At 44.7% G+C, this 12,821-nt stretch overlaps 1 protein-coding gene across 15 annotated transcripts; it reads left to right on the forward strand.

The window, feature by feature from the left end:
- Positions 1–260: 260 nt before the first annotated feature.
- Positions 261–10,946, forward strand: LOC123156084 (protein FAR-RED IMPAIRED RESPONSE 1). Of its 15 annotated transcripts, none has more exons than XM_044574247.1 (7): positions 264–675; positions 1,030–1,136; positions 1,477–1,564; positions 1,660–1,791; positions 7,622–9,251; positions 9,344–9,814; positions 10,567–10,946. In XM_044574247.1, exons 5-6 carry the CDS (start codon positions 8,101–8,103, stop codon positions 9,810–9,812), a joined length of 1,620 nt encoding a protein of 539 aa, XP_044430182.1. In that variant the 5' UTR covers positions 264–675; positions 1,030–1,136; positions 1,477–1,564; positions 1,660–1,791; positions 7,622–8,100; the 3' UTR covers positions 9,813–9,814; positions 10,567–10,946. The 15 variants fall into 15 exon arrangements, 9 of the variants coding, with proteins under 9 accessions (XP_044430183.1, XP_044430182.1, XP_044430185.1 ...); XM_044574250.1 differs by having other exon boundaries at positions 1,679–1,791; positions 7,530–9,251; XM_044574253.1 differs by having other exon boundaries at positions 265–675; positions 1,679–1,791; positions 8,986–9,251.
- Positions 10,947–12,821: the final 1,875 nt, after the last annotated feature.

Consider the following 12,821-nt stretch of genomic DNA (forward strand, 5'->3'; position numbering starts at 1 on the left):
AAACATTAAAAAGTGTGTTTAGCATTAAATAAGTTTGTTCTTGAATTTGATTACCCATTCCCATCCAATAGTAACATAAGAAAATAGAAGGATACATTCTAGGCAGAGAATTCTTTCCTAGATCTGGGAACGACTTGTGTAGAATCTGAGATTGTTGTGAAAAAAATAGAAGAAATGATGTTGGGCCATCGGATGAGAGATCGATGGCACATGTCCGGATGGTGATATCTTTGCACAAAATTTGCAAAACGGTCCAACGCTACAAGCAAATTTGCTTTCGCTGCCCTCCCACGTCTGTACCAAATCCTTACAGAGCGAAGGCACGGGATCGAAGATTTCTTGGCTGCGGCTGCGGTGGCGGCGGCGGCGCAGATCCTGAGCCAAGCTGGGCGGGCACGCGCAGCAAAGAAGCTGATCCATCTCCTCCTCGATGGCTCCTAGCCGTTTCTTCGCCGGTGGCGCGGTTTGAGGCAGATTGGATCAGATTCCTCACCTCCTCCCCACTCTCAGGCTCCCAGATCAGCTCTCCGCCGTCCTCCGCCCCCCCCCCCCCCCCCCCCCCGGTCACCTCCTCTCGCGATTCAGCACTAGCTCGACAGTCGTGGATTCTCGCCTCCTTCCCAGCCGGCCGCTTCTTGTTCTGCGAATAGGCCACCACGGTTCGTCATTCTTCAGGTAAAATATAAATGTTAATTTTTTATTAGCTAGTAGATTGATACTTCATCTCTATAGTTTTATATTCTTTCTACTTGTTAATGTTGAATCTGTCCATTTAGTTGCTGGGTAGCAACAGAAGAAGAATGAGCAGCAGCCCGAGTAGCATAGAAGCTGATCTGCTCTGGGGTGATTCTTATGTTTGTTGGATTCTTATTTTTTTCCAGAAGCAGCAAGTTGATTAGTGCTATTACTTAGTTATGGTATTGTGTAGTGCTACTGGCTCATGGAGATCTTGTGTTGGCTTCAATGGCTGCTTCAGCCATACCAAGCGCGTGTACCAACTGTACATAAACGCTATCTGATTTCTAGCAGGAAGCAATACACTAGCAAATCTAGCTATTCCGGTGAGATGCACTAGTACAAGAAGTAGGCTGCTCTGGCTTCGTCGATTCTTCAGCAGCAAGCCGAAACGCACACACGTGAGACACAATGGCTATTTTTCTTTTTCTCTCTCTCCAAGATACATATGCTGAATAGACACAAAGATGCCATTACATATTTTGCTAGGGGATTCGTTGGGTTGGCTATTCCTTTTAAATGCTTATTGATGATCTTTCATCCCCAAAAGTCTGGCATTTGTTATTGGATGGGTGCTCGCTCCAGTATTTCTATGCACATGAATATTTCCTGTCCTTCTGAGAGTAATTAATTACATTTCCCTAATCTTTCCCATAAGCCATGCCTTTGATATGACCCATGTGGCAGAAGTTTGACATGGAAAAGATGATCCCCAGTCTAAATTTGCAATTCTCATCACAGGATCCAGTAATGGAGGGTAGCAGTGCGATGTCTCCTCTAGGAGAGCCCTCAATTCCAATGATCGCAGCATGTGCACCAGCACTATCAGGTGACAATAACGATACGAGAAAATCAAGATATCCTAATGTATCTAACATTATGTTAATCCCTTGTGTGCTGTTGGTTGCTAAATTTTTTTTGCAGCCATGGAATCGGTCAACAGTGTTCAAAATCAAGATTTCAGCGATGCAACGTCATTCGCAGAAATTAATTCCCCAATGCTTCTCATTGATGACTCCAGTACACCGGAAAAAAAAAGAATCATTCTCTCAAGAGGTACACGCGGTTTTTAATTTTAATATAATGTACGTAACTTCTTATTTTTGTCCATATTAAACTGCATGAATACATTCATGTTTGATAAGAAAATATACACTTATCATATGTCATGTCCATGTCAAACCTTAGCTGGCAAACAAATATGCAAAAACTAAACATCTGAGGTATGTATGGTACAAATTAGACAGCCCTATTGTGTTATAACACTTGTCACAACCTGTAATACTCGCATTAAATGGACATTCCATATGGGAGTAGTAATTTTTGGGAGTGACAAAATGAGATCTCATAACCGAATAACATGTAGTCTTTAGAAGTGAGATGGTGTTGTCACGTGAGGGTAATGTTACTGTGTTGATTCAGGAAGAGAGGAGTACCTGCAGCGTGAGTGTGAGTGTGTGTGGCGGCTCTCACTGGGAACGGGAGGACTGGATGCCCCTTCTAGGTCAGCTTCTCCTTATGGGCTTGGGCCCTAAGTGATACATATGATGGGCTTGGGCCCATACCGGTTCAACACTCCCCCTCAAGATGGGTGGTAGATATCTATCATTCCCATCTTGTCACATGCCAAGTTACAGTCCTTTGTTCCTAGTCCCTTTGTCAAGCAATCTGCAAACTGCTGCCCAGAACTGACATGACCAAGGCTGATGATCCCAGCATCAAGTTTCTCCTTAATGAAGAAGCGATCAATTTCCACATGCTTTGTCCTATCATGTTGAACTGGGTTATTAGCAATGGCTATAGCTGACTGATTGTCACACCACACCTTCAAGGGGCCCTTCCTCAGAAGTTTCAACTCGCTCAGTAGGTACTTCACCCAGAGCATCTCACACAACCCTTGAGATAATGCTCTGTACTCAGCTTCTGTTGTTGATCTAGACACAACTGTCTGTTTCTTGCTTCTCCATGACACCAAATTTCCTCCCACAAATACACAGTAGCCAGAAGTTGATCTTCTATCATCTTGACAACTGGCCCAATCAGAGTCACTATAGCCATCCACCTCAAGATGTCCACTCTTCGCATACCACAACCCTTTACCCGGAGTCCCCTTCAAGTATCTCAGAATTCTGTGCACAATATCAAGATGCCCACTCCTTGGTTCATGCATGTATCTGCTCACCACACCCACGGCATACGTAATGTCAGGCCTGGTATGACACAAGTACAATAACCTCCCAACTAATTTCTGATAATCTTCCTTATTCACCAGCTTACCTGATTGAGCTGTCACTCGATGATTTTGTTCAATCGGCGTAGGGGCTGCACGACATCCCATCATGCCCATGTCACTCAAGAGATCCAAGGTGTATTTTCGTTGGCACAAAGATATTCCCTTCTCTGTCCGAGCCACTTCAATGCCAAGGAAGTATTTTAGGTTGCCCAAATCCTTTACCTCAAACTCCTTGCTTAGACACCCCTTCAATCTCTCTATTTCCTCCTTATCATCTCCAGTGATGATAATGTCATCCACATAAACTGCAAGGATGGTGATCTTCCGATCAGAGAGTGAGTGTTTGTAGAACACCGTGTGGTCACCATTACATTGACCATACCCCATAGCACGGAAAGCACATCTAAACCTATCAAACCAAGCCCTCGGCGATTGCTTCAGTCCATACAAGGATTTCTTCAGCCTGCATACTTTCCCTGTGGTCTGTGAAGTACCAAAACCTGGTGGTATCTCATGTACACTTCTTCCCTCAACTCACCATGCAAGAAGGCATTCTTGACATCTAATTGATGCAACTTCCACCCAAAGTTTGCAGCACGGGAAACCAATATCCTTACTGTGTTCATCTTTGCCACTGGAGCAAATGTCTCGTCATAGTCCATCCCATAAGTTTGACTATATCCTCTGGCGACCAATTTGGCCTTATACCGTTCCACCTTCCCCTCAGGATTCTGCTTCACTGTATAGATCCACTTACAACTCACTGCTTTCTTTCCTGCCGGCAATGTGGTTAGCACCCACGTCTTGTTTTTCCTCAGTGCTTCCAACTCTTCTATCATCGCTTCACGCCACTTCGGATCTTGCTTTGCAGCCTTCCAATCCTTTGGGATTGACACAGTTTGAAGAGAGGCAACAAACACTCTATAGGAAGGAGACAAAGCCTCATAAGACACACAATTTCCAATGTCATGATCATCAAAAAACTTCGGTGGTAAAGCCTTCTGTGCCGCTTCACGTGTCCCCTTTCGCAATGCAATAGGCAGTTCCACCGTGTCAGATGAGCTTGCACCACTGCCTTGTTGCTCCCCCTGCACTTGCTGCTCCTCCTGCACAAGTGGTTGCCGCCGTGAATAGACCAGACGTGTGTCAGATGAGCTATGCACTTGTGGCACTTGTGGCTGCCGTAGAGAGTACACTAGGGGAATATTCTGCCACCGATCTGGAACAGGGAGCTGGAGATTACCAATCTGAATGGAACCCACTGTTGGCTGGACCTGAACCTGCACATCACCATCAGTGAGAGTACCAACCGGAATTGTACCCACAATTGGCTGGACTTGAACCTGCACATCATCATCAATGTTAGTGCCCACAGAATCCTCCTGAGTGTGAGACACAGCCTTCTCCCCCTCTTGACCATCCTGCACAGAGTGTAAATGGTCAAGCTCTTGAAACAACACACTTAGATCTGTTGGCTCACCATAGAATGGCTCAGACTCCCTGAAGGTTACATCCATACTGACAAACCTGCGTTTCTCTGAGGGACACCAACATTTATATCCCTGCTGACTAGAAGAATAGCCCAGAAAAATACACTTCACTGCTCGCGGATCAAGTTTTCCAACAGAAGGACGGTGATCACAAACAAAACAGGTACTGCCAAACAATTTTGGGGGAACAACAAACTTAGTTTCTCCATATACTAGCTCACACGGAGACTTCATGCTTAGTATTCTTGATGGTGTCCGGTTGATCAGGTATGTGGCTGTCATCACTGCTTCACTCCACAAGAATTTGGGCACATTCATCGTAAACATCAATGACCGAGCAACCTCAAGAATATGCCGATTTTTCCTTTCCGCCACTCCATTTTGAGGAGGGGTGTCTGGGCACGAAGTTTGATGAAGAATACCTTGATCAGACAAGTAGGCCCCAAATGTGTTGTTCACATACTCTGTCCCATTGTCAGTCCTGATCACCTGCACCTGCACCTGAAACTGATTCTTCACCAAGGCATGGAAATTCTGAAAACAGCTAAACACCTCATCTTTGTGACGCATCAAATAAATCCAGGTCATACGAGAATAGCAATCGATGAATGTCACAAAGTATTTCATTCCATTCATTGATACAACTGGGCTCTTCCATACATCCGAATGAATAAGCATAAAAGGAGATATGCTCCTAAGCCCCTTACTCACATATGAGGCTCGTGTGTGTTTGGCATATTCGCAAGCATCACATGTCAACTTGCCCTTGCCTATCCCACACATAACATCCGGAAAGATTCTACTCATCTTATCAAAAGATACATGTCCCATCCTACAGTGATGGATCATCGCCTCCTTCTCCTTGTCCTCCATGGTCGCAACACACACCAAGTCCGGCTGCACCTCCTGGTCCATGTACCAGAGCCCCCTACGCCTGGTGCCAGTCCCAACTGTCTGGCTCGTCTGTCGCTCCTGAATCACGCAACCAAATTTGTCAAGGATCACACGATAGTCAATTTGATCAATTAGGGCACTGAAGGAGACCAAATTGACAGGAAAAGCTGGCACATGTAAAACCGAGGATAGGGAGATGGTTGGAGTGCACTTGACTGTGCCAACCCCTACGACAGGCTGGTTTGTGCCATCAGCAGTTTGCATAGTGCCCGTGTGAGACGGAGGGTGCTTAGTGTAAGACTCAAACACGCAAGATTTACTAGCAACATGCTTAGATGCTCCAGAGTCGAGAACCCACTTTGGAGCACTCCCATTAGAAGCAAGAGATGCCTGTTCTGGATTACCTTCATCAGTGGAGGCCCAGAGAGCAAAGTCTCCATAGTCAACATCATCTGCATCTTTGCCTTTTGACGTCCCAGTGTCTCCTGCCACTGTCATGTGAGCCCTCTGATCCCCTGAGTGTCCTGAGTAGCCACCTCTGCCCCTAGAAGCCTGACCCCTTGAGGTCCCTGAGTATCCACCTCTGCCTCTAGCACTCCTGCCTCTGCCAGTTCCCCCTCCGTTGTATCCCCTGCCTCTGCCACGAGTTGGACACGCCCACTTCCAGTGACCTGGCTCCCCACAGATATGACATTTGTTGGGATCGCCCCACTCCATGCACTCAATGACTGCAAATGTCGAAGACGGCACAGCCTTCATGTCTGCATGCTCAAGAGATAGCCGCACCTCCTCTTGAGACATAGCAGCAATAGTCTCCTCAATAGAGGGCAGGAGAGGTTGGTGCAACAGGGATGCCCTCCTGCCATGAAAACAACCTCTAAGCCCCTCCAACAGTTTCAGCACATGCCTGCGTGCAATCCACTTGCGCCCTGACTCGATGCAAGCCGCATCGTAGAGTTCCAGAGGGTCGCAGTTATCCTGCTCTGCCCACAAAGCCTGCAGCTCTGCCACATATGTCATCACTGACATGTCGTCGCCTTGATGCAGCCAACTGATCTTCCCCTCAATCTGAGCAATTAGCATGACATTGCCCTTATCTGAGTACAAGGTGGACAGAGTCGTCCATATCACAGCGGATGTGGATAGCCCCTCCACAGAGCGTCCAATGGGGGGCACCACCGAGTTCAACAACCAGCCAATGAGCACAGAGTTTATGACCTTCCATCTTTTTCCCTCCACAGTAGTCTTGTCTCCTGGTTCAGCAACAACGCCGAACAAGTGCCCATCAAGCTCCTTCTGTTCCACAGCCAGCAACGCCCTCCGGGACCAGCTCAGATAATTGGTAGCCCCCTCTAACTTCATGTCCATGGACGACAGTTCGATCTTCTGAGCCACTTCCTGTCGAGGAATGATCGCCCCAGATTTCGACTCCTCGAAGATCTTAGCAAGCTTCTCGAAAGCCTCAGCAAGGCCTGTTGGCTCAGCCATCTTCGGTCAGGAGGAGTGGAAGCAGCAACACTCAGTAGCAGCAACGGACACAGCCTCTACACACCCAACAACAGCATCCCACAACAGCAGTAGCACTGACCACCACCAGTAGCAGCAAGCAACACCTCTTCCTCCCAAGGAACAGCAGCAGCAACGGCAGCTCCATGACCACCTCTCCTACCTCCTCCCGCCGCCTCACGCAGCAGCAGCAGCACAAAAACTCCAGCAGCACCTCGCGCACTCACGCAAGCACTCCTCCTTCGCATGGACAACACCTGTGCAGCCTTCAGGTCGCGAGTCCCTCCGTCCTCTGCCGCGTCAGCCCGTGCACGGCCGCGCAGGCAGCGCCGCACCCGACCACTCATGCGCAGCAGCGCGTTGACGCCGCGACCGTCGTCGCCCAGGCACTGGCCCGCGCCCGCGCCTCGCCGGATCCCCGCCGCCTCGCCGGCCGGCGCCGCCGTCCGTTAGGCCCCGCCGAACCTGGCCTCTGATACCATGTTGATTCAGGGAGAGAGGAGTACCTGCAGCGTGAGTGTGAGTGTGTGTGGCGGCTCTCACTGGGAACGGGAGGACTGGATGCCCCTTCTAGGTCAGCTTCTCCTCATGGGCTTGGGCCCTAAGTGATACATATGATGGGCTTGGGCCCATACCGGTTCAACATACTGAAATTGCAATCAATGTTGCAGGGTTCTTTGTATAAACCCCAGTGTGACGAGGAATTGAAGCCAAAAGTAGGGATGATATTTGATGACATTGCCTTGGTGCTGGAATTTTACAGGACATATGCACACAATGTCGAATTTGGTGTGCGTCTTGGACAACAGAGGGTCGTAGATAATGTGCTTCAATGGAAACGATTCCTGTGTGCAAAAGAAGGCTTCCGTCCCGAGAAAGGTATGGTTGTTGTTGAGGCTTCAAAGAAAAGGAGAAAGGTTAAATTGACTAGATGTGGATGTGAAGCTTATATATGTCACTCGAGAAAGTAATGGAAAATACAAGATAGCTTCACTCATTGAATATCACAATCACCCTTTTGTGCCACCGAGCCAGCAATACTTGATTAGATCCAATCGTCAAGTTAGTGAGAGAGTGAAGACAACACTTCACGATTGTCAAAAAGCTAGCATTGGCACTGCCTTAGCATATAGGCTGCTTAATGTTAGTGCTGGTGGTTTTCAGCATGTTGGGTGCACCCGGAAAGACCTACAGAATCACTACGGTGGACTGAAAAATAAAATAAGAAATTGTGATGCTCAAATGTTGGTGGACCAATTTGGTAGATTGAAGGCTCTGAACCCTGCATTTTTCTTTGAATATGAAGTTGACGAGGTCGGTACATTGATTCGTTTATTCTGGACGGATGCATCAAGTAGGAAAAACTATGGGCATTTCAGCGATGTCGTATCTTTTGATTCGACATACATCACTAACCAATATGAATACACCTTTGCGCCCTTCACTGGAGTAAACCATCACATGCAAAGTGTCTTTTTTGGGGCGGGGTTTCTACTTCATGAGACAGAAGAATCCTATATTTGGTTGTTCAGGTCATTTCTTAGAGCAATGTGTGGGATTGCGCCTAGAGTGATCATAACTGATGAATGTGTTAGGATGAAAAATGCAATCGAAAAAATTCTACCGAACACGACACATAGATTGTGCATGTGGCACATTATGGAAAAGGTTCCAGGGAAGGTACGCCCGGAATTGAGGAATGACCTTGTGTTCTATGATAGGCTGAAACATTGTGTGTGGAATTCTGAAACACCTGCTGAATTTGAGGATAGATGGCAACCTTTCATCATAGAGTTTCAGTTGGAGGATCACGAGTGGTTTGCCAAAAGATATAAGCTTCGTGCGACATGGATACCAGCTTACTTTATGGACATTCACCTAGCTGGTCTACTCAGGACAACTTCTATTTCAGAGAGTGCAAATTCATTTTTTAAACGTTTCATTCGTCGCAAGCTTACCTTTGTTGAGTTTTGGCTAAGGTTTGACACTGCTTTGAAATGTCAAAGGCAAAGTGAGCTGATTGCTGATAACACAAGTGAATACACAACAAGTGAGTTGTTGACATCATGGGAAATAGAGAGACAAGGTAGGGCGCTATTCACCCATGAGGTTTTTGAATTGTTTCAGGCTCAGGTGCTTGCTGCCAGAGATGATTGTGATGTTCAGCAGACAGAAAATCGTGAGGGGATTAAAATCATGTTTGTCAGTGATCAATACAAGAAGATTAGAGAAGTGTGTTATGACACAACATCCATGACTGCTAAATGTTCTTGCAAGCTTTTTGAGTCCAAGGGAATTGTGTGCCGTCACATTATTAGGGTATTGAGGGGTGCGAAAATAAATGAATTGCCAAGCCTTTATATTCTTAAGCGATGGCAGAAAAATTGCAAAAGGTATATTTCTTATCATGTCGATGTAGACACATTAATAGTTATCTACTTTGACCCACATGATGATGATGATGTGATAATTTTCCTATTCGTAGGGACATTGTCTATGATGGGGAAGGGAATGTGCTTGAAGAAAATTTAACAGATCAGGTTGACATTGTTGTGAAAAGGAAGATAGTTGCTGTGAGGGACAAGCTAGAAGATCTCATACAAAAATCCAAACGCTCCATGGAAGGAATTGAATTCCTGCACAATAGTTTGTGTGGCATTGAGTTGGGTTTAGCCCAACTAGTTTCGACCGTGCCATGCAATACACAAGAAAATGAGGAGTCGTGTATTGGGAGTGTCATTCCAAAGGATGTTACCATCCTCACACCTAAGGATATCAATGCAAGGGGCACATGCTCTAGAATAAAGGGCCATAGGGATGGTGCAAGGAGTGGATCCGGTGAGAAGAGAAGGCCTGGAATTCATCAAAAAGTCGCACGCAAATGCAGCATTTGTAAGGAAATGGCGTTTCATGATGCAAGAACATGTTCTAAGAAACAAAAAACAAAACAATAGAGGTTTGTGCTCCTTCTTGCTTCGAAGACTACCACTTATTTGTCTTGCTATGACCGCTCAACTAGGCTGATTAAAATGATTAGGCATACATAAATCATTTACCAAAGATATGTGCGGCTTCCATTTTTTTACTGGCCTATGGTATGGCTACAACAAGGATGTGTGTATGTGCTTTAGTACTAATCCTTCGTCCATGACATGAGCTAATCTGCCATCTAGTTCATTTATTTTTTTCCCATGCTTCTGTGGTTTTCTTATTATTACAAGATATAATATAATGCATGCCATCAGGTTTTTTGTTTATAGCTATCAAATTTGAATAATGATTTGCACCTGCAGGGCAGTCATACAACTCCCTTTAAATTGCTCAATGCCACTTATTTGTCGTTCTTATATGTGCTTTTAACTAATCATGGAATTGTAATCCAATTATCATAGGTCTATAATGGAATAATGAACAAAATATTTGTACTCTCTCTATTAGACATATCCAACTATCACATGCCATTTTATTTGATTTGAAAACTCCCTTGTAGATACTGGAAAGCCAGTTTAACTTACAAAGTTATCCTGACTGGTTACATATGTATTAATATGTTTCAAGAATTTCATCCTAAGTTTGACATATAGGTTATGTATCCTAGGTTGGAGTGCTGAATGCAGCTAGACATATATATGATTGTCTCTCTTCTCGAGATATGCTATTTGGTATATGTTTCTGATTGACACCTATTTACTTGGTGTGTTTACCTAGGTAGGTCGAACTGATCAAGTCTATAAGAGTCCAACCTCTCCCAGCAGGAAGCTCGATTACCAGGAAGCACTAACACAAGGCAGAATGATAGATATTTTTGGTCTTGTACCAGCAAGACGCTTGTTGGGCGATGATAATTTCAGTCTTTACCACTTGGTCTTGCCGGCCATATATTAAAAATGATCTGTATGTTTCATGTAGTCAAGTACTCAAATGCTTGCTGAGCACTGATAAATTCAGTCCTTAATTTGTTCTACTTCCAGTTTGACATGTACGTGTGGTCCTACTTGCCTCTTGTGATGTGTTCTCATGTACTCAAGTACTGAAATGCTTGCTGAACATCGATAATTTCAATCCTTAAATTGCTATATTTTCCAGTTTGACATGTATGTGTGGTCGTACTTGAGCTGGGATGGCTTATTATCTCATGTGTTAAATATTCGTGATATATATTGTCGTTTCTTAGGTGACCAAGATGTTCGACTCTCTTCAAAAATTAGTGGTGTCACATAAATGTGTCTGGATTTCATCCAGTAAATATTTTCTCAGATCTTATATGAGACGAGTTTGTTTCAGACTAAGAAGATATGGGCATTAGTACTGTTCATATTTGAAAAATGGTTGTATTTCACGAAGACTTGAGGTGCATAATGCAAATGTCCTATTTCATGTCGAACTATCAGTAGGGGGGTTTCTGCAAAATCTGCATTAAGTGGGCTGAGATGCCTCCACCCAAATCTGTACCATTGATCTGCGATCTAGTGGTCCAGGATCTTTTTTCTATTTTTGTACAGCAAGCTCAGATTCTACCCAAGTCGTTCCCCCTAGATCTTATTCCCATCCAATAGTAACATAAGTTGAAAGTGTTGGTTCCATGTTATTTGCTATCACTTGGTAGAGGTGTGTGATCTTCAATATAAAGGACAACGAACCCTATTCAACAATTAATAGAGTTCAGGAAGAAATATAGAGACTATTTTAATAGCTCGAAATTATTTTAAAGCAGAATAATCATTCATACACTATCAAGCCCAAAAAGAGAGGAATCGGGATTTGGCACCTGTTACGTGAGCATAAATGTATTTGAGTGCAGAAACATCTGGCAAACAGCACTGCATAACAGAAGATATTTGATGATAAGTGATAACATAAGTTGTCAGAACTAAATTAACCTAACATAAAGAGAAGAATCAGAAAATAAATGAGATCGTGTTGATTACTAATAGTACGTCCACCTTATGAAGCATGCAGTAGCAAAAGTTTGTGTCATACAACCGTAGAAGAGTGAAGTCTATTTTAAATCTTAAACTCGTAGAGGCAGTCGGAATCAAACCCTCAACTTTGAATCCTTGAAATCAGCACTCTGTATTCACCAATCCCGGTCAATTCCAACTCTAAACCGACCCTACACTATTTGTTGCGTCGGGAAAAAGGCAATCCCGCTTCTGTCATTGACTTGACTCTGCGGGCCTACATGTCATATTCATCTTCCTCCACTCCATACACCCAGCAGTGTGCCGCTTGGGCCTTGGCCTCAACGCCCCTGCCATCTTCTGTTTCCGTTCGTACACATCCCTGCCGGATACTTTCTAGTGAACTGATAGGAGCTAGATCGATTTAATCCGATGAGACGCAAGTACACAGCTACGCAACTACCGGCCTGATTGATTGTTCTGCCTCGCTGCGTACAAACACTAGGAATTTTCTCAACATAATATGAAGAGTGGATCAATCCATTTGGCTGGGAGAGAACAAGGAAGAAGACGAATATATATGACATGTGGACCTGTGCTGTCAATGAGAGTAGCGAGTGAACCTCGTCGGGTTTGTTCTTTTCCTGGTGCGCCAAACAGACCTAAGGTTAGGGTTGATCGGGATTAGAAAGTACAGGGTCCCGATTTCAGAGATTGAGAGTTCGAGGTTTGATTCGGACAAGTCATACGAATTCAAGGTTTAAAATAGACTTCACTTGCCGTAGAACTATTACGGCAGGTAAAAGAGAGGTCAAGGTACTGCCTTCTAGCCTGCCGTTGAGTATTTGATGTTCAAGCTGAAATTTATGTACTGCGGGCAGCAAAAGAAAAGATAAGGCACCTCATCAAAGATGATACCTGCTCTCCTTCACTGCAACTGCATTTATCAAATTTGCGGAGATCCTGACCGAACCAAAATGAAAGAGAAAAGGGTTTTCCATATTTGAATATAAAATGCACAAATGGAAAAAACAGAAATACAAATGCGATACCAATACAGGA

The sequence above is a fragment of the Triticum aestivum genome, chromosome 7B (genome assembly GCF_018294505.1).
Source record: "Triticum aestivum cultivar Chinese Spring chromosome 7B, IWGSC CS RefSeq v2.1, whole genome shotgun sequence".
Lineage (NCBI taxonomy): Eukaryota > Viridiplantae > Streptophyta > Magnoliopsida > Poales > Poaceae > Triticum > Triticum aestivum.

Coding starts and splice junctions, on each gene's coding strand:
- LOC123156084 (XM_044574248.1), top strand. CDS start 8,101: ATGTTGGTGGACCAATTTGGTAGATTGAAGGCTCTGAACCCTGCATTT. Junction 9,252..9,343: donor TGGCAGAAAAATTGCAAAAG/GTATATTTCTTA, acceptor TCCTATTCGTAG/GGACATTGTCTATGATGGGG.